Source organism: Hylobates moloch, unplaced genomic scaffold (assembly GCF_009828535.3).
Source record: "Hylobates moloch isolate HMO894 unplaced genomic scaffold, HMol_V3 SCAFFOLD_10, whole genome shotgun sequence".
NCBI classification, from domain to species: domain Eukaryota; kingdom Metazoa; phylum Chordata; class Mammalia; order Primates; family Hylobatidae; genus Hylobates; species Hylobates moloch.
In genome coordinates this window covers 82989110-83010237 of record NW_026652285.1, presented here as the reverse complement: position 1 = coordinate 83010237, position 21128 = coordinate 82989110, and the positions used below count along the sequence as shown (strand labels likewise).

Sequence of the window (21128 nt, the reverse complement as noted above, 5' to 3'; positions counted from 1 at the left end):
AGAAAGAGAACAAGGTTGATCTAAATTAGTAAAACATCTGAAACAGTAAATTTGGTTTAAAATATTTAATGTTATCATTTTCAAGACGTAGAAATGTAATATTTTCTAGAGCTTGAACTGTGGAGGCAGCCTCTAAGAGCAGAAACTCTGGGATTTTTCTGCTTTCCAGTACTGTGGCCTTGAGCCAGTTATATAAACTTTCTGGGTCTCAGTTCCTTCATCTGTACAATGGGGATATTAGTTTCTATGTCATATGGCTACTGTGAAAATTCAATGAGTTATTACTGGTAAAGCATATAGGACAGCACTATGTAGATAGTTGTTGAATAAAAATAAAACATAGATCTGATCACTGAAAATCACAATTTCCAAACAGGCCCATGCTACTCAGCAGGTAATAATTATTATTGTTATTGTAGATACAGATTGAGTGATTATTTCCTTAACACTTGTTTAATCCATACAACAAACCTTATGAGGAGTAAATATAATCATCTGCATTTTTCAAATGGGAAAATTAAGGAAAGAAAGTAGTTTGCCTAACTAAGTTCACCCAGTTTATTACATGTCAAACAAGGATTTGGGCCCAGACAACCTGAATCCAGAAACTATGCTTTAATTAAACATTAAAGGACACTTATCATTCGTGCTTATCTTTTGCCTGAAAATAACACTGCTATTAAAAACCATGTTGTTATGTGAGGTGAAGTGTTTCCTGAATGCAGTTTTTCATATCTCAATTGCTTATCAAACTCTTTGTGTTTTGCTCAAAATAATAATCGTCAATGTCTCATAATTACTTGATTTTAGTAACGTCCGAAATAAAATTTTAAGTTGACTATCGTTAAATTTTTTCTGATTATCTCAGGAAATGAATATTTCGTTTGCGACAATGATTGGTGGCTTCCAACTTCAGTATTTTTATATTGAACTGAAATCATTTCACTTTATGGTCGCATGTTTTATAATATTTTTTCATTCTCTTTTAAAAAATCCTCCTGATCCCTATCCTTGTCCTTGTAGGGGCCTTTATCATCTGCTGGACTCCTGGATTGGTTTTGTTACTTCTAGACGTGTGCTGTCCACAGTGCGATGTGCTGGCCTATGAGAAATTCTTCCTTCTCCTTGCTGAATTCAACTCTGCCATGAACCCCATCATTTACTCCTACCGCGACAAAGAAATGAGCGCCACCTTTAGGCAGATCCTCTGCTGCCAGCGCAGTGAGAACCCCACCGGCCCCACAGAAGGCTCAGACCGCTCGGCTTCCTCCCTCAACCACACCATCTTGGCTGGAGTTCACAGCAATGACCACTCTGTGGTTTAGAACGGAAACTGAGATGAGGAACCAGCCGTCCTCTCTTGGAAGATAAACAGCCTCCCCCTACCCAATTGCCAGGGCAAGGTGGGGTGTGAGAGAGGAGAAAAGTCAACTCATGTACTTAAACACTAACCAGTGACAGTATTTGTTCCTAGACCCCACAAGACTTGATATATATTGAAAATTAGCTTATGTGACAACCCTCATCTTGATCCCCATCCCTTCTGAAAGTAGGAAGTGGAGCTCTTAAAATGGAATTCAAGAACAGACTCTGGAGTGTCCATTTAGACTACACTAACTAGACTTTTAAAAGATTTTGTGTGGTTTGGTGCAAGTCAGAATAAATTCTGACTAGTTGAGTCCACAACTTCATTTATATACAGGCTTCCCTTTTTTATTTTTAAAGGATACATTTCACTTAATAAACATGTTTATGCCTATCAGCATGTTTGTGATGGATGAGACTATGGACTGTTTTTAAACTACCATAATTCCATTTTTTCCCTTACATAGGAAAACTGTAAGTTGGAATTATCTTTTGTTTAGAAAGCATGCATGTAATGTATGTATGCAGTATGCCTTACTTAAAAAGATTAAAAGGATACTAATGTTAAATCTAGGAAATAGAACCTAGACTTCAAAGCCAGTATTTGTTTAGGTTATGAAGCAAACAATGCTCTAATCACAATATTAACTGTTTAATTAAAATGTTGTAACAAGTATAAAACAGGGAAATGTAAGTTTATTACCAAAGTGATATGTATTCTAAAAAAGTAATAGAAGATGAAGCACTGTAATATTGTTCCTACATATTTAAAGTACCCAAGTACATTATAATTACCAGTATATCGGAGGAAAATTTTCGTAGTCTTTGTAAAATAATATACTCATCATAGAAAACTTGAAAAATGCAGAAATGTGTAAAAAAGCAAAAATGATTACTGATAATATCACAACCCGGAAGTAACCACCTTTAAAAAGCAACCCTCATGTATGCCTATATGTGTATTGTATACTTTTTTTACATAATTGGAGTCATACTGTAAACAGTTTTATAAGTAGATCTTTTTCATTGCAAAATTGCCACATTTTCTTATGGCATTAAAAATTTTACAAAAACATAATTTTAATGGCTATATTATATTCCATTTAATGGATGCAACTCAGTTTATTTAACCATTCCCATGTTGTTAACTATTTAGGTTATTTCTAATTTTCATTATTATAAAGTTGCAGAAATTTTGTGTACATAAAACTTTGTCCATATAATTGATTATTTGGACATATTCCCATGAAGGATTTTTTTTAAAAAAAAATGTGAAATGTCATCTTGTACTTACACCTTTCATAAAAAGGGATTTCCTGCTTTTGTACTGCCTGGGTGGCAGTTGTGAGGAAAAGCCAGTCAAATGACCTTTTTACAAAAGAAATGCAGTGGTCACTTTACTTGAGAGTGACTTTTTAATATAACAAGATCAACTAGAAGAATTCAACTGTCTCAAGAATCAAGGTACCCCAATATCTCTTGCAATTCCAAACTTTGTTTGAGGGACTCGTTATCCAGCTCTTGGTAGCCACACCTGCAATGTAAAATTGAAGAAAATGCAAAGAAACCAAATGTGCCGAGTGAATAAAGGATTGTCATATCAATTAGTGTGGGTCCATCTGTAGCAAATGGGTTGAGTGTGTCAGTATGTGGTTGGTTACTGTGTATTCGCCAGGAATCACCTCGATAGACTGCCGCCCTATTAGGTGATACCTGTTTAATATGTTGTCCAGGTAGACTAGTAGTTGCATCAGTTTGCTGTAACAAGTAACAAGTAAAGTAACACAGTCGTGAAGCAGGTCAGGGGAGGTCAGGAGGATGTCTGAGAGAAAGAAGTCCGGGAGATGAATGGCTATCTAGGAAGGAGGACATCAGTGCACGGTTAGTGTTTGAGCAGAGGGCAGACTTGTAAAGTACCCGTAGTGAAAAGAATGTGGGGACCCAGTTAGCAGAAAGGTGTTTGCACATACTTCATACAAAATACAGAGTATTTTATATTGGAAGTGAAAGAAATGAACTTGGACTTTTACACATGTGCATATTTTTCTGGAGGCTATATGGATTATTTCAAATGAAAAGCATACTAATTGGACTTCAATAAATCATTTTCAATCAGCGTTTGGTAATGTGTGGTTCTGGTCAGTGCTATTTCTCTTGTTCGAGAGTCTTCCAGCTTGCATTGCATGGGTGTTTTTCCCACTGTGACCTCCTTTATTTCTCTGTTACAAGGGCTGCTTAGCCCTGAGGTGGAGCAACCGTGTGCTCCCCCAGCCCACAACTGCTTTTTTTCCATCTGAGTAATAAATCTTGCCAATGTCTGGGAGATGGTAGTTTATTTCCACGAGAGGAGACAATTTATTAAGATGGTACTTTACCTCAACAGGATAACTGTTAGAGTGAGTTTCTTTTTGAAAGACTCTGATTTTACAAAAAATTTTGACAACTTTATGAAACACTCTCACTAGTTTATAAAGTCACGGTGGTATTTCTACTTATAGGTTTAATAACCAAGTTAAAGTTATATACGTATCTTCCAATGATATAACCATTATAACATTTTCAGCAGATCACTAAGGTGTTGGAAAAAGATAAAATATTTATTCAAGTGAATGTCTCGATGAGGATTTGGAAGAGAATTCTGAACTTTAATTTTAGGTGGATCTAAGATTGTTAGAAATCAAATATCTTTGAACTGGTCTTTACAAATTAGCCACCCCCCACATATTCCTCTTTTTAAATTAGTGAAACCATAATTTTCAAGACCTAAAACTGCAACTAACATACAATTAATGAATCTTATCAGCCTTCCTTTTCTCCTTCCCAGTTAGCTATTGTTTTAGGTTCCACTGTTCATTTTCCAATTTATTCCAGAATTCTCTCAACTTCTGAAATATTATATACTGCTTCTAGCTCCTTCCCTTAAAACCCAGAGTGTGCACTCATGCTAGGTAAAAACTGTAGAAACACCTGTTTTATCACATCCCTTCACTATAACAAAGTAAACAGAACATTTTAGTGAAAAGAGCTTTTGAAACAAAGTGCTAATTGCTTCATACCAACTGAGCTTCACCTGATTCCAAACCCCATAAGAATTAGGGATTATTTGTGGGTTTAGAATGGGTGGTTTGTGAATGAGGTTGGACTCGGCATGATAGAAGAGATGTATGTAACTAGGAGCCAGGATGTGTTGTTAATCTTCCTAAGCAAGGGCTGTTCATGTTCTAGCATTCACCTGCATCTTGTGTAGTCTACACAGCAAATTCTCTGATTCCTCCCTTAATGTTATAAAGCTCATATTCATAGACTATTAGCAAATTATTAGATTATAAACTTAAATCATAAATTATTAGCAAATAGTCTATGAATATGAGCTTTATAACTGTGAATATGAACTTTAATGATGTGACATGTAATGACCACTTGAAAATATGCTGGATTTGCAAACTAAGGCACATCAGTCGAATCCACTTATTTTTGTATGACCTATCAGCTGAGAAGAGGTTTTACATTTTTAAATGGTTGGGAAAATATTTTGTGACACGTGAAAATTATAAGAAATCCAAATGTCAATGTCCATAAATAAAGTTTTATTGGAATACAGCCATCCTTATTAGTTTATTAATTCCCTATGACTGCTTTTGTACCACTAAATACTAGCACAGAGTGGAGTAGTTGCAACAGAGACTATAATGGCTCTCAGAGTATAAGATATTAACTCCCTGGCCCTTTATTGAAAAAGTTTTCCAATCCTTGATTTAGAAGATTCCATTTTCAATCATGCTATCCTCATTTGACTATGGATGTTCATTAGAAGAGGAAGAAGGAGAAATTGGGCACAACATTCCTTAATCTAGCTCTAGCCTGCAGAGAGAATTCTCAACCCAATTTTTTATGCTAAAGATAACTTGCATTTTGGAACTTATGGAAAAGCTAACCAAATTTACAGATCTTTGTGAATAAATTGCCAACATGATGCCTCATCAGCCCTGAAGGAAAATAAAACGGATGGTGGAAGGTAGGGAGAGGAACTATCTTTGAAAGGATAATTTAGAATGCTCTGTCTGAGAATGAGAACTGTCCTGTCAAAGCCACTTACCTTGAGCCTGAGTTGCACAGAGGTGTACCCCTGTCAAGCTCTTGAACTTGCACTGCACTCACTCTGGTAATCAGTTCGCATCAAAACTTTCTTATGTAGTTCCTACAGATAAGGACATTCTCTTTCATAACCTCAATGCAATTATTAAAGTCAATTTAACATTGATACAGAAACTATCATTTAATTCCCTGATTCCATTCAACCTTCATCAATTTGTCCAATAATGTCCATTATAGCAAAATAACCTAGTCCAGGCTGGCTGGCTGGCTGTATTATCTCTCTTTGAGTCTTCTTAAATCTTCAACAGTCTCTTAGTTTTTTCTTGACCTTCATGACTTTGTCACTTAAAGATCACAGGTCATTTTTTAGAATGTCTCTCAACTTGGCTTGTCGGACATTTTAAATTGTATTTATGTCATTTATCTTTGACAAAACAAGAGAGAAATGCTGCTGTGTTTCTTCTGCCCACATCCCATCAAGCAGCACATCAGGTTGATTTGTCCTATTACGTACTTTGATTATGTAGTTAAGGTGATGTCTACTAGGTTTGTCCACTATGAAGAAAACAGATACCCGTTGCACACATACCCTCAATCATTTTTTTCCTTTGTAATAAGCACCCTGTAGAGAGGTAATTGGGACGATGTGAGTATCCTGTTCCTCATCAAATTTTAATGTCTAGTTTTAGCATCCATTGATATTTCTTGGATGAATTAATCTTTATTCTGATAGTTGCCAAATGATGAATTTCTAATTCTCTTTTCAAAACATATTAGCATTCTTCTGTGAGAAACTTTTTCTCTCATTTATTCATTCATTTATACCCATATGAACTCATGGGTTCCTGTTTTGTTTAATCGCTTATACTGTTGCTGTCGCTTTCCAGTGAAATCTTTCCTTTTGAGATAATTGTAGATTCACATGCAGTTATAAGACATAATATGGACTGATTCCGTGTATCTTTTACCTGGTTTCTCCCAGTGGCCAATATCTCACAAAACCATAGCATAGCATTACAACAGGATGTTGACATTGATATAATCAAGGCATAGAACAGTTCCATCCACAAAGATTCCTCATGTTGCAATTTATAGCTTCATCCAACTCCCTTACCCCCATTCTGACTCCTAGCATTCACTAATCTAGTCCTTATTTCTTCAATTACATTTAATAATTTTCTCATGCTAAAACTCATAAGACTTCTCTGTAACAATGGGTGTGGTGCTGATACTTCCCTAGAGTTAACAGACAGGGAGAGTCTCTATACACATGAACTATAGAATATAGACTATATATAGTCCAGAGAGAAGCCATGCAAACAAATATTTCAAGGAATACAGAAATGAGTAAAGTAGAAAGTGGAAGTCTCCCCTACAGTTTGGAAGTTAGACTACAGATAATCTGTTGCACACATTACCTGATAAACAGACATTCACAAAGTGATTTGACTTTTTTTTTTTTTTTTTTGAGACGGAGTCTTGCTCTGTTGCCCAGACTGGAGTGCAGTGGCGCGATCTCCGCTCGCTGCAAGCTCCATCTCCCAGGTTCACACCATTCTCCTGCCTCAGCTTCCTGAGTTGCTGGGACTACAGGCGCCTGCCACCACACCCGGCTATATTTTTTGTATTTTTAGGAGAGACGGGGTTTCACTGTGTTAGCCAGGATGGTCTCCATCTCCCGACCTCGTGATCCACCCACCTTGGCCTCCCAAAGTGCTGGGATTACAGGCGTGAGCCACCACGCCTGGCTGTGATTTTACATTTTTGTTTGTTTTGTGGAACTCTCAACGTCTCTTTGGCATCAGGAAAGCCAGACTTCATTTTGTTTCATGTGTGACATTGTTTATAATTTGCATCTTTTAATTTGCATCTTTCATGAAAGGAATCTTTGTATTTTCTATTATGAAGAACATATAGAGCTAAGTAGTACTTAACACTTGTTTATGTAAATGAAATGTGTGAACTACAAGTAAAGGCATGCTTAATCAAGAAATGCTCTTTAATTCCACAATCCTGATAAAGGGTTTCCTTCATGTTTAAGAATATTACAGTTAAAATTAAGTTGGAATAATGTAAAAAAAAAAAAAGTTTAAATCCTTTGATGATATGTTCTACCAATGTGTCTGTGTTTTCTGAGTAGTCAACTTATTTTGCTATGCTTTGGGAAAATTTTTAATAGCACTACTGTGTTGCATGGGTAATGGGATTTATAGCTCACAGAAAACATTCATATAATTTATATTTTGATCTTTGTGATAACTCTTAAACATGAGGAAACAGTCTCAAAGAAAAAATTGGTGGTCTACTATTTGTTGTTTATAGCATTATTTGATGCCTAATTACATATTCTTTATATTGTAATCCATAATTCTTTATATATATTTATCTATTGTGGCTCCCCAAACAAATTATGAGTTCGTTGAGAAGAGGTATGATGTTTTATATATTTTTTAATCCCTCAAAGAATTTAGCACAGTAAAAGTAAGAGAAGAAAACATGATGTCATTAACAGGTGCATGAACTGTGCTGTGTGGTGTTCGTATTATTGCAGGCATGTCTATATGCCAGGCTAGAAAACAAGTTATTAATATTTGAGAGTAAGATAATCTTGTGCTTTCCATTATCTTTTTATTATACCAATGACTGGAACAAAACTAGAAATATGGTGTCACTTGACAGTTCTTAAATGAAAATTTTATGACCATAATTAGATGTGATAGTTGATGTTATCACTATCTACCACTCATTCTTTAACTTATTCATCTACAAATATTTTTTCAGAGTCTTCTGTGTATCAGGCTCTTATGACATTGCTGTGAATGTGATAAGCAAGATCTTTAATAGAACTTAGTTGCAGCGAAGGAGAAGAAAATAAGTTCAAAATAAAAGTACAAATTGTATTAAGAGTTATGAAGGAAACAATGGCATGACACAGAAATTAAAGGAAAATAAAACGGATGGTGGAAGGTAGGGAGAGGAACTATCTTTGAAAGGATAATTTAGAATGCTCTGTCCTAGAATGAGAACTGTCCTGTCAAAGCCACTCACCTTGAGCCTGAGTTGCACAGAGGTGTGCCCCTGTCAAGCTCTTGAACTTGCACTCACTCTGGTAATCAGCTTACATCAAAACAACCTATTAGAAAAATTGGCATGCATCTAGCATATGCAGATAGGAATTTCAGACAAGATATGTAAATACTTAGTGAGAGAAAGCATGCCATTTGGGAAAGAAGGGCAGGTGTAGACTGTGAGGATGAGGCTTGAAAGGCAGGCTGGCTTGATGACTTGAGTGATTTTGGAAGTGATTTTATGCTTGAGAATTGTGGGAAATAAGCTAAAGGATTTAAGTTTAAAAAAAACCACACAATCTGGTTTACACTTCAGAATAAATTGGAGAAGAAAGACTGAAGGCAAAAGATAGGATCAGAGGCTGTCACATTAACTGAGACGAAAGATGAAGGTGGCAATGGAGGTGCAGAGATGAATGGATTCAGGGGTGTTTGGGACACGGTGATTGTTTGCATAAAGATGTTTTCTCAAGTTGTGACCTCGAATACTGGATGGATGGGAATGTGATATGTTGAGATAAGGAACATAAAAGCAATTTTACAGAGAAAAGATAATGAGTAGAGCCTTCAAATGAGAATTTTGTGGTAGGAAGGTGGCTATGTGAAACTTGAAGCTCACGATATATCCCTGGACTGAAGACTTAGATTTTGGAGTCTGATTTTTTTCTGCTGCCATCTTGCTATATTCTTCCCCAAGAGGAGAAGCACACAGCCTCTGATCTGCTTGAATAAGAAGAAGGGAATGAGCTAAAACAAGGAGAAATAAAAAAAGCAGAACTTAATATCTGAATGTATTATCCAGAAACATGTGAAGCTGTTTCTTTTCAACAAAATAAGGTTATCTAGGTACCATGTATTTGATTTTTAACTTGATAATACATTATAGATATCCATCCAAGGTTTAAGTATGTGTCTGCCTTGCTCTGCAGTTGAAGTAGAGATTATTACAGGTCATCAATGTTTTGTTTACCCCTTCTTCCTGAACTGGAAAGCTACAACTCTGTTAGGCAGGTTTGTGCAACTAGTTATGTCCAGTGGGCTGTGAGTGGATGTGACATCTGTCATTTCTAGATTTGATGAACTAAAATACCCCATGCTACTTTTCAGATCTTTTTTCTCTCCCCCTCCACCTTCCAAAAGCCAAAAATAGAGGTGGCAGAATAAGAGAGTGAAACCCCCATCAGCTTGAGTGACTATGTAGAGCTAACTCCCTGATGTCTCATGTTGAATGGACAGCATTATCAAGTCTGAAAGGAAAATAAAATCTCACTATGAAAATCACTATGCCAAAAGGGAAAAATTCAGCCGAAATCTAAGTCATACAAGAAACTGCTTTTCCTTTTGTCCCTAAGCACATGGCTGCAGATAAAAGGCCAGATATCTCCACAGGTAGCTACTCTATGTTCACCTTATCTTATGTAAAGTGCTGATTTACTGAGCACCAGACAAATACATAATTGACTTTTCCCCCACCTGCTCCTTTTCTCTTGCAACACGTGGATTCAGTAATGTGACCATATCTTCTCTCTTTCCCCTCCAAACTGCGTTTCCCCTTTAAATACTGAAGCCTTTTTCTCTTTGGAGAAAGGCACACAGGACAGACTGTTTTTGTGATTTCTGTGTTCCTTTCTTCAGGGGATGTCCTTAATGTCGACAAAATAAACTTCTAAATTGATTGAGAATTGTCTCCGATAATTTCTGATTTACACAAGAAATAAGCACGTGCTCTGTTTTCAGTGAGATTTTGTCATTCATTTGTTACTGCAACGTAGCTTATCCCAACTGATAAATAGTATTCAGTCTTGATGAGCATTAAAATTGACTTTTCTCTTTTCCTGATTATAGGAAATGGACATTTAATTTTTTATTTTTTTGTAAAGCATACCAAAGTGCGCTCCAAAAACACTGTACCAGTTTATAGTACCATAGTGTATGAGACTATCTTTTAACCCATCTCTTCACCAGTATTGGATACTATCAGTCTTTTAAGTTTCTTTAATTAAAAGAGTTTGGCCAAAAGACCCCAAAAGACTTATAGGTTAAACAATACACTTCTAAATAACACATGGGTCAAAGAAGAAATCTCAATAGATTTAAAATTTGAACTAAATAAAAATAAAACATCAACATTTGTGGGATGCAATGAATGCAGTGCTTAGAGGGAAATTTGTAGCAGTACATTCATATACTAGAAAAGAAGAAAGATCTAAAATCAATAACATTCCTCCTTAGGGAACTTTTTTAAAAGAGCAAATTAAATCCAAAGTAAGCCAAAGAAAAATAATAAAAATTAGACAGAAATCAATGAAATTGAAAATAGGAAGTCAATAGAGAAAAATCAATGGGACTAAAAGCTGGTTCTTTGAAAAGAGAGAAAATTAATAAACCTTTAGCCAAGCTAAGAAAAAAAAGAGAAAGTCCCCAAATTACTAAGATCAGAAAAAGAAGAGGGGACATTACTACAGATCCCATGAATATTATAGGGATAATAAAGAAATACTATAAACAACAATTCTATGTCCACAAATTTGATAACCTAGATTAAATGGACCAAATCTTTGAAAGACATCTGCCAAAACTCACACAAGAAGAAAGATAATCTGAGTCAACCTATACCTATTAAATACATTAAATCAGTAATTAATAACCTTTTAAAACAGAAAGCACTGGACCCATGTGGGTCTACTAGCGAAGAATTCTGCCAAACATTTAAAGAAGAAATTATACCAATTCTCCATAATCTCTTCCAAAATACATAAACAGAGGAAATACTTCCTAACTCAATTCTATGAAGTTAGCATTACCCTATACCCAAACCAAAGATATTATTAAAATGAAAACAATATCTCTCATGAGCATTGATACAAAAATTCTCAACAGAATATTAGCAAATTGAGTCCAACAATGTATAAAAAAATACGCTATAACCAAGTGGATTTTAATTTGGGCATGCAAGGCAGATTTAACATTAAAAAATCAATGTAATCCATCACATCTAGGGGCTAAAGTAGGAAAATCACATGACTATATCAATAGATGAAGAAAACCATTTGACAAAATTTAATATTCATTCATGATAAAAACTTTCTAACTAGGGATAGAGAGGGAACTTCCTCAACTTGATAAAGAACATCTGCAGAAAACTTACAGCTTATATCATACTTAATGGTGAGAAACTAGAAGCTTTCCCACTAAGATAAGGAACAAGGCAAGGCTATCTTCTCTCACCATTCCTTTTCAACGTCGTACTGGAAGTCTTATCTAATAAAATATGTTAAGAAAAGGAAATAAGTTTCAGAAAGGAAAAATAAAACTGACTTTAATGATTGCCTAAAAAGTCTGAAGAAACTGACAAACTCCTAGAACTAATAAGCTAATATAACTGTAACTAATAGGGAATAAAAAAGCCCAAAATACTGGCAACAACAAATGCTAGTGAAGATGTGGAACAATTGGAACTCTCATTCATTATTGATGGGAATGCAAAATGGTATAGCCACTTTGGAAGATAGTTGGCAGTTCCTTATAAAACATTCTCTTACCATATGACCCAGCAATAATACTCCTTGGTATCTATCTGACTGTGTTGAAAATTTATGTCCACACAAAAACCTGCATGGAATATTTAAAGTAACTTTATTCATAATTACTGAAACTTGGAAACAACCAACATCTCCTTCAGTAGGTGAATGGGTAAACTATGGCACATCCAGACCATGGAATGTTATTTAGCACTCAAAATAAATGAGCTATCAAGCCATATAAAAACATGGAGAAAATTTAAGTGTAGATTACTAAATAGAAGAAGCCAAACTGAAAAGTCTACATGGTTGTCCAGGTCTCTTAGTGTTTGTGGGAATGGTGGTGACGGTGGATGAAATCATTTGTGTTAAAAATCTGTCATGTCTATAGGGTAAGGCCTAGTTAAGAAGAGGGTTCGGAGGACCCTGACTAGAGTAGAGCTTAGTCAAGGAGAGAGCCTTTGTCACTTCCTCCAAGGCTAGTAATCCAAAAAAACCAAGGCAGAAGTGGCTGTGTCTTTAACAAGCTAGTTGGGAAATCACACTCTATCACTTCCATAATATTCCATTGGTCACATGGTCAGCTCTAATTCAGTGTGCAGGGAATCACCCTAAGGCAGAAATACCAGCAGGCAAAGATCACTGGGTGTCATCTAGAAGTCTGGCTACAAGAGTTTTCACTCTGCTCTCCAATGATTTATGTTTCTCCACATGCAAAACATACTTCTTCCCCCTTCCCAGGGTACCCAGTAGTCTCTCCTTTTACAGCATCATCAAAGTACAAGATCTAACCATTTGTGTTTCTACATGTGGATGAGGCTCTTTGACTGTGGTTCCTTAAGGACAACCCCTCAACAGGGTTTCTCTCAATATGAAGACCTGTGAAGTAAGGAGAAATAGTTATCTGTGCCCACACCCCAAACCCCATCTCCAACAAATCAAATAACTGATGGGACAGGCATAAAAAGAACCACTATAGACATTCAAATAAAGGAGAGAAATGGAAGACACACGTAGGGAATCCATTATGCTATCCAACAAGAGAGCTGTTGGCAGTTCCTTGATTATAACTTAAAACCTGGGAATGATTTTCCATGGTTATTAGTGCCACATTCTGAGTTCTTGGTTTGTCATTTTAGTTTTCCTATCTTCTCTATGAAAGTTAGCTTGTGTTTGCTACTAAGTTGTTTTCTTAGCCTGCTTTCAGACTGTAGAAGTCTGGGCATTCAAAGGTTCTTTGCATTTGTGCTGTGTCTACTTCAGTTAAACCTGACAATGATTCTGATAATATATTTACCTTAAAACATTGTGGGTTTTCTATGAGTTTTATTGAGGTTTACTCCATTAAACAAAAGTATCAACCATCAAATAACAGATCCCTTTGAAATAAGACCTTTTTATCTTTGGCTTTTGCTGAAGCTGCTGAGAAACAGAATCTTTTAGCTTCTTAGAAGCCCTACTGTTTGAATGATTCTTGGAGGCATCAACTTAGACCTTTTCCAAATCTGAACAAAATGTTTTGCAGTCACAAACTTAGCTTCATTTTTAGATCATGTTTTCTTGAAATCACCCTCAATTTGTTCTTTGCCTGAAGCTATTTTTTACTTAGCATCATTTTCCATTGTTGGAAGTGGATAGTTTTCAAACCAAACAATTCCTGGATCTTTTATATTTAACAGCACTTTCTTTAGCTCTTCTATCTTCTCTTGCATTTTACTATAAATGGCAAAAAGCAGGTAGAAAAAACCTCCAACACCCCTTTGGAAATTTCCTTAGCAAAACCACTCAGTTTATAGGTACCTCTTTTGCTTTCCATGTTACTGTAGGTGTCAGCACTGCTAAACTTTCTGCCCCCACCTGAAAAGGATTTCCCTTCCTTCTAGTTTCCAATATCATTTTTCTTGCTTTCCCTTAATTCTTCACCAGTAGCAGCCTTGAAGTCCGTCATTTACAACTCTGGCTTAGAAATTTCACATGACCATTTCTTTGGTATTTGTGTTAGTCCATTCTCTCATTGTTATAAAGAACTGCCCATGGCTGGGTAATTTATAAAGGAAAGCAGTTTAATTGACTCACAGTTCCACAGGCACTGGGTAGGCCTCAGGAAACTTACAACAATGGTAGAAGGGTAAGCAAACAAGTTCTTCCTCACATGATGGCAGGAAGGAGAAGAATGAGAACCAAGTAAAGTGGGAAGCCCCTTATAAAACCATCAGATTTCATGAGAACTTACTATCATGAGAATAACATGAGAGTGACCACACCCATGATTAAATCACCTCCCACTGGATCCCTCCCAAAATACATGGGGATTATGGGAACTTCTATTCAAGATGAGATTTGTGTGGGAACATAGCCAAACCATATCATTCCATCCCTGACCCCTCCCAAATCTCATGTCTTCACATTTCAAAACAAAATCATGCCCTTCAACAGTCTGCCAAAGTCTTAACTTGTTCTAGCATTAACTCAAAAGTCCAAGTCCAAAGTCTCATCTGAGACAAGGCAAATTCCTTCTACCTGTAAGTCTGTAAAATCAGAAGCAAGTTAGTTACTTCCTAGATACAAGGAGGGTACAGGTGTTGGGTAAATACACTCATTCCAAATGGGAGAAATTGGCCAAAACAAAGAGGCTACAGACTCCATGCAAGTTCAAAATCTACTAGGGCAGTCATTAAACGTTAAAGTTCCAAAATGATATCCTTTGACTCCATGTCACACTGATGCAAGAGGTGGGCTCCCATGGCCTTGGGCAGCTCTACCCTGTGGCTTTGCAGGGTATGGCTCCCCTCCTGGCTTCTTTCACAGGCTGATGTTGAATATCCATGGCTTTTCCAGATGCATGGTGCAAGCTGTCAGTGGATCTACCATTTTTTCATCTGGAGGATGGTGGCCCTCTTCTTGCAGCTCCACTGGGCAGTGCCCCAGTAGGGACTGTGTGTAAGGGCTGCGACCCCACATTTTCCTTCCTCACTGCCCTAGCAGAGGTTTTCCATGAGGGCTCCACCCTTGCAGCAAAATTCTGCCTGGACATCCAGACATTTCCGTACATCCTCTGAAATATAGGCAGAGGTTCCCAAACCTCAATTCTTGACTTCTGTGCATCCACAGGACCAACACCATGTGGAAACTGCCAAGGCTTGGGGCTCGCACCCTCTAAAGCAATGGCCCAAGCTGTACCTTGGCCCTTTTTAACCACTGCTGGAGCAGCTGGGATGTAGAGCACCAAGTCCCTAGGCTGCACACAGCTGGGAGGCCCTGGGCCTGGCCCACAGAACCATTTTTCCCTCCTAGGCCTCTGGGCCTGTGATGGGAGGAGCTGCTGGGAAGGTCCCTGACATGCCCTGGAGACATTTTCACCATTGTTTTGGTGATTAACATTTGACTCCTCTTACTTTTGCAAATTTCTGAAGCAAGCTAGAATTTCTCCCCAGGAAATGGGTTTTTCTTTTCTATTACGTCATTAGGCTGCATATTTTTCAAACTTTTATCCTCTGCCTCCTCCTGAACACTTTGCTGCTTAGAAATTTCTTCTGCCAGAATTCGGGCAGGGTGGCTCATGCCTGTAATTCCAGCACTTTGGGAGGCCAAGGCAGGCAGATCACGAGGTCAGGAGATCAAGACCATTCTGGCCAACATGGTGAAACCCTGTCTCTACTAAAAATACAAAAATTAGCTGGGTATGGTGGCACATGCCTCTAATCCCAGCTACTCTGGAGGCTGAGGCAGGAGACTTGCTTGAACCCAGGAAGTAGAGATTCTGCCAGATACCCTAAATCATCTATTTGAAGTTCAAAGTTCCACAGATCTCCAGGGCAGGGGCAAAATGCTGCCAGTCTCTTTGCATAGTAAGAGTGACCTTTACCCTAGTTCCCAACAAGTTCCTCATCTACATCTGAGACCACCTCAGCCTGGACTTTATTGTCCATATCACTATCAGCATTTTGGTCAAAGCCATTCAACAAGTCTCTAGCAAATTCCAAACTTTCCCACATCTTGCTGTCTTCTTCTGAGCCCTCCAAACTTCTGCCTGTTACCCAGTTCGAAAGTCACTTCTGCATTTTTGGGTATTATTACAGCATCACCCCACTATCTGGTACCAATTTACTATATTAGTCTGTTCACACACTACTATAAAGAACTGCTTGAGACTGAGTAATTTATAAAGGAAAGAGGTTTAATTGACTCACAGTTGTGCTGGATTGGGAGGCCTCAGGAAATCTACAATCATGGCAGAAGGGAAAGCAAACATGTCCTTCTTCACATGATGGCAGGAAAGAGAAGAATGAGAACCAAGCAGAGGAGGAAGCCCCTTATAAAACCATTAGATCTTATGGAAACTTACACACTATCATGAGAACTCATAGAGGTAACTGCCCCCATGATTAAAGTACCTCCCACTGGGTCCCTCTCAGTGGGAGTTCTTTATGGGAACTACAATCCAAGATGAGATTTGGGTGGAGACACAGCCAAACCATATCAGTGTTCTAATATCTTGAATAGTTTCCTCTGCTGGAGCCCTCCGAAGTTCATTCCCATGCCTATTCTCATCTTTTTCTATCATTTTTACTATGTGCTTCCATCTAGTTCCATGATTTTAAAAACACCTGTACACTGACAACTCTTAAATTTTTATCTCTAATCCTGTGTAGTCTCTTGGGCTCCAGGTTTATGTTTCCTATTGTATTTTCAAAATTTTCCTCATTTTTGTATAGAAGCTATTTTTATATTGGGGAAATAACTCTGTCTATTAAAATATTGCAATATTTTCTCAAATTTCACACCTTTTGATTGTGTTTTTAGTTTTTGTTTAGATACACATCAATCTTTTCTTTATGGCTTCTCTTGTTTTGGTGTTTTCATTTTTTTTTTATCTTGTTTAAAGAAGCCTCTTCCCCTCCATAATAATTTAAAAACTCTTTTATTTTTCTAAAATTTTGTAGCTCTGATTGTTATACTTTAGATGCTTGTCAATCTTGAATAAACTATTTTTAAAATTTTGCCTTATAGTATATTTATATATGTGTGTGTGTGTATGTGTGTGTATACAAACATGTATGTATACACATACATACATATATATTTGTTTTGGGAAACTTTTATTTGTACTAGTGATCAATTTTCTACTATTGTTCATTTTGTTTAAGAAAACTTTAAAACATTATTTTTGTTTGTTTGTTTGTTTGTTTTTTGAAATGGAGTCTCGCTCTGTCACCAAGGTTGGAGTGCAGTGGCACAATCTCAGCTCACTGCAACCTCCACCTTCTGGGTTAGTGCAATTCTCCTGCCTCAGCCTCCCGAGTAGCTGGGACTACAGGTGCACACCACCATGCTCCACTAATTTTTGTATTTTTAGTTATCATGATTAGTTCTCAGAGTAACAATATGCCAGTTTTCTGGTTGTGGTTTCTTTTTCCTTCAAAATATGCAGCATCTCAGAGTAGGCCAAAAAAGGCAGATAATTTAATTGATACCAACAAGTGACACAAAAAGACAGAAATGTGAATCAAGAGCATGTGTTAATGAAAGGGGCGGGAGTGCAATGTTGTTGATGGGCTTAATTTGGATTCTGTGGTGGAAATGACTGCACACATATGCACCCTATCCTGACTGACAGACAAGGTAAAGTTACAGAACATTATTAATGGTACTTACTTTTACGGAATGTAATTGGTGGGGGAATGTTTGACTTTAAATGTTGTATTTCTACATTGTTAAAGTTTGTTAAAATGAGTATATGTTATTCCTGTATTTTAAATGAACACAGGCCAGTGTGGTGGCTCACGCCTGTAATCCCAGCACTTTGGGAGGCTGAGGCGGGTGGATCATCTGAGGTCGGGAGTTCAAGGCAAGTCTGGCCAACATGGTGAAATCCTGTCTCTACTAAAAGAAAAAAAAAATAGCCAGGTGTGGTGGCATGCACCTGTAGTCTCAGCTACTCGGGAGGCTGAGGCAGGAGAATCACTTGAATTCGGGAGGCAGAGGTTGCAGTGAGCTGAGATTATGCCATTGCACTCCAGCCTGGGCAATAAAAGTGAAGCTCTATCTCAAAAAAATAAATAAATAATAAAATAAAATGAATACAGATTTTTAAAAATTCATGTCATAGGAGAAGCAGGACCAACTTCAATATTTGTGGGACCCAGTGCAAAATAAAAATGTGGAGCCTATTCTTCAAAAATTAAGAATATCAGGTCACCCATAGCAGAGCACTAAACCACATGCAGTCTCTTATAAGTGTGGAACCCTGTGCAACTGACTACACTGATCTTATGTCCATGAAATCAGCCCTTAGGGGGAAATTCAGCCACCAAGTTAGAATGATAGGAGATTATGGTCTGGCTCAGAGAGTAGAATATCTGCATAAAGAGATTTGGAGGGTGGAACCATTTCAGATTCTAAGGTGTGAGGAGAATTGGTGGTTCAGGTAGACAGGGAAACAAGGTTCATGGAGAGGAAAATATCGAGAGACTGAATGTCTAGAGTGATGACCAGAAAGTCCATGTGAACTATGAAAAGTCCACTTAGGATGCTGGCTGGACTTAAGGTGGAAGGTCCTGTTAGGATGCTGGCTGGATTTAAGGTGGAATGGAAACCTGTGAGTCAGGAGCTAGAATCTTCAACGAATCAGGGGGATCAGGAGACACATCCTGGGGGCCAGTAGATGACAGCAACAAGGAAGTATTGGAAGTTTTTGGTAGAAGGAGGCAGCATTGCATGTCTAGAAGCAGCCCTAGGGAATGAGGAGGATGTCAATGATCAGCTCCCCACTCCCATTCCTAATGTACTTAAGTTTTATAAAAGTGAGCAGTTCAATGAAGAAATGAAGGATATGGCCAAATGTGTTCATCTTTAAAACATGTAGTTGAGTCCAGCAGCATCTATTTCATCTGGGAGCTTGTAAGAAATGCAGACTCTCAGGGCTGACCCAGGCCTCCTGAATCAGAACATGTGTTTTAACAAGATCTCCAGGCTATGTGTGTGTACATTAAAGTTTGAGAAGCTCTGCTCTAGAAAATACAATGAAAATGTTTGAGAGAAGCAAGAGAATTGGCACATTGGGCAAGGAGGAGCAGAAAATTATTTTGATGAGAAAATGGAGGGGCAATTATTTTGAAATATATATTAGAAGAAAAATTAAGTTTTAGGCAAGAGATATTTTTATTTTTTCCTAACTAATATATAGGAAAGCTTTCATGTAGTACATATATTAACAGTTTTCCATATGTGCTATGAAGGTTATCATTTTCCTTTTTAATAAATGCACCTTTCTTGCTTATTTATTCTTTTATATATCTGTTTCACTTTACATAATTTTAAAAGGTGTGATGTTTATTACACCAATCTTTTACTTGAACTTCCTAGCTTCAATAGCTTGTTTAAAATTTTGCTTCCTATACTTAGGTTATGTCAATATATACCTATGTTTCCTGCTAGTAGTCTAATGACTTTTTTAATACAATAAAAATGTGAAATCATTTGGAATTTACATTTTTAGAAGGTATGAGGTATATTTTTATCTCTCCCTGTGCTATTTTATGAAATTCTGAGAAAACAGGAATGTTTATAGAAATTGTGTTGAAATGTTTATAGGAATCGCATTTATAGTAGAATAATTTGAAAAGAATTGACATCTAAATACTTGGTATATTTTTCTCTTTATTTGTTACTTTTAGGTCTTTCAGTTGCATTTTAGGTTTTTTTCAAGTTTTTCCTAACAATGTTGTTGTTAATAACCAATGTTTATATTTATGTATTTTATATTGTGGCTGATAATTTGAATAGAACGTTTTCCCCATTATGTTCTTTAACTGATTATTGTTCCTGTATAAAAAGTATTAACTGTATTTGAAATTGGCCACCATAGTAAGTATTCTTATTTCTTTTAACAAACTTTTAAATTTATCACCTTGAGGCATCAGTTAGAGTTCTTTTGTTGCATTAGTAAAATTTTACCCTAACTTAAACAAAAAAGGAATTAATTGATAGAAAATTAAGAGTTCACAAAATTAATTAAAAGATTAGAAAATTAGTCTTGGAAATAAACAGGAACTGAGCTGGGTAGCAGGAATTACAGAATTTCTCTTCTAGCAGAAACAATCTGGTCAGAATATCTCTGTGGAAATGGATGGATTCTAACCATTTTTGGTCTCTTTGACTTTCTCTTCAAGATTTAGATTCAATCAAGACCTATATCTTGGGTCACATATCTCAATGTCTGGCCTAGAGAAGGACAGGGCAGGGCAGGGCTGCTGATCATAGTCTGTATCCAGAAGGAAAAAGGTAATTATTTAAATGTAATTGGGATACTTTCTAGAAGAGAAAAAAGATACTGGGCAGTAAAAACAGCAAATGTCCACTACACTTAGGCTTTTCAGACTGATAATCATCCTGTCTACAAATGATCGTAATTTTTCCTCTTTTTATTATATTTGACTTTATTTGCTTTAATATCACTATACAGAATTATGTGGATAAATTTGGTGAATTTTTATTTTTGGAAAATAACAATTGTTAAAAATACCCTAACTGTTCCCTGCATTAATTTATCCAAGTATACTGGAGCAAAAGTGATATGATAAACTTCAAGTACCGTATACATTAATGAGGCATTGGGAGCCTCAAATGGCCACCCAGGCCATTTAAGAGGAAGGGTTTCAGGACTCACCATCATGGTTAAGCCAAACCTAACTAAAGCACAACGTCATTGATTCCACTGGAGATATTTTCTCTCCTTAGTGACCAGAGCATAGATTCCAAGATGAAATGGAATGGAATACAGTGGCTCTCACCTCTATTGGAGCCAGTGCCTACCTTTATTAACAATGTTTTTGTTTAATAAAGTATTATTATCCTGAAATGAGATTTTTAGATAATGCAACCTAATTAATTCATATCCTTAAAAAAACAGTATAATCAATTATAATGGACAATATATAAAAGGAAATAAATTTATAATAAAATGATGTTCCAATATGTAAATGCTCAGTAAATGCTACACTAAGGCAAACATTCAAGGCAGGGAGCACTCTGAGATTTCCTGGGGTTGGCTGTGTGGACAAGCACTGTCTCCTCCCAA

At 36.8% G+C, this 21128-nt stretch overlaps 1 protein-coding gene across 7 annotated transcripts in view; it reads left to right on the top strand.

Moving 5' to 3' along the window:
- LPAR1 (lysophosphatidic acid receptor 1) overlaps nucleotides 1-3481 on the top strand; it is a 164858-nt gene extending 161377 nt beyond the window's left edge. For all 7 annotated transcript variants that reach the window (XM_032164847.2, XM_032164849.2, XM_032164855.2 and 4 more), the window contains one exon: nucleotides 1024-3481. In XM_032164847.2, coding sequence (XP_032020738.1) covers nucleotides 1024-1325 — 302 coding nt within the window. In that variant the 3' untranslated portion in view covers nucleotides 1326-3481. The remainder of the gene's footprint in view (nucleotides 1-1023) is intronic.
- The last annotated feature ends 17647 nt before the right edge of the window (nucleotides 3482-21128 follow it).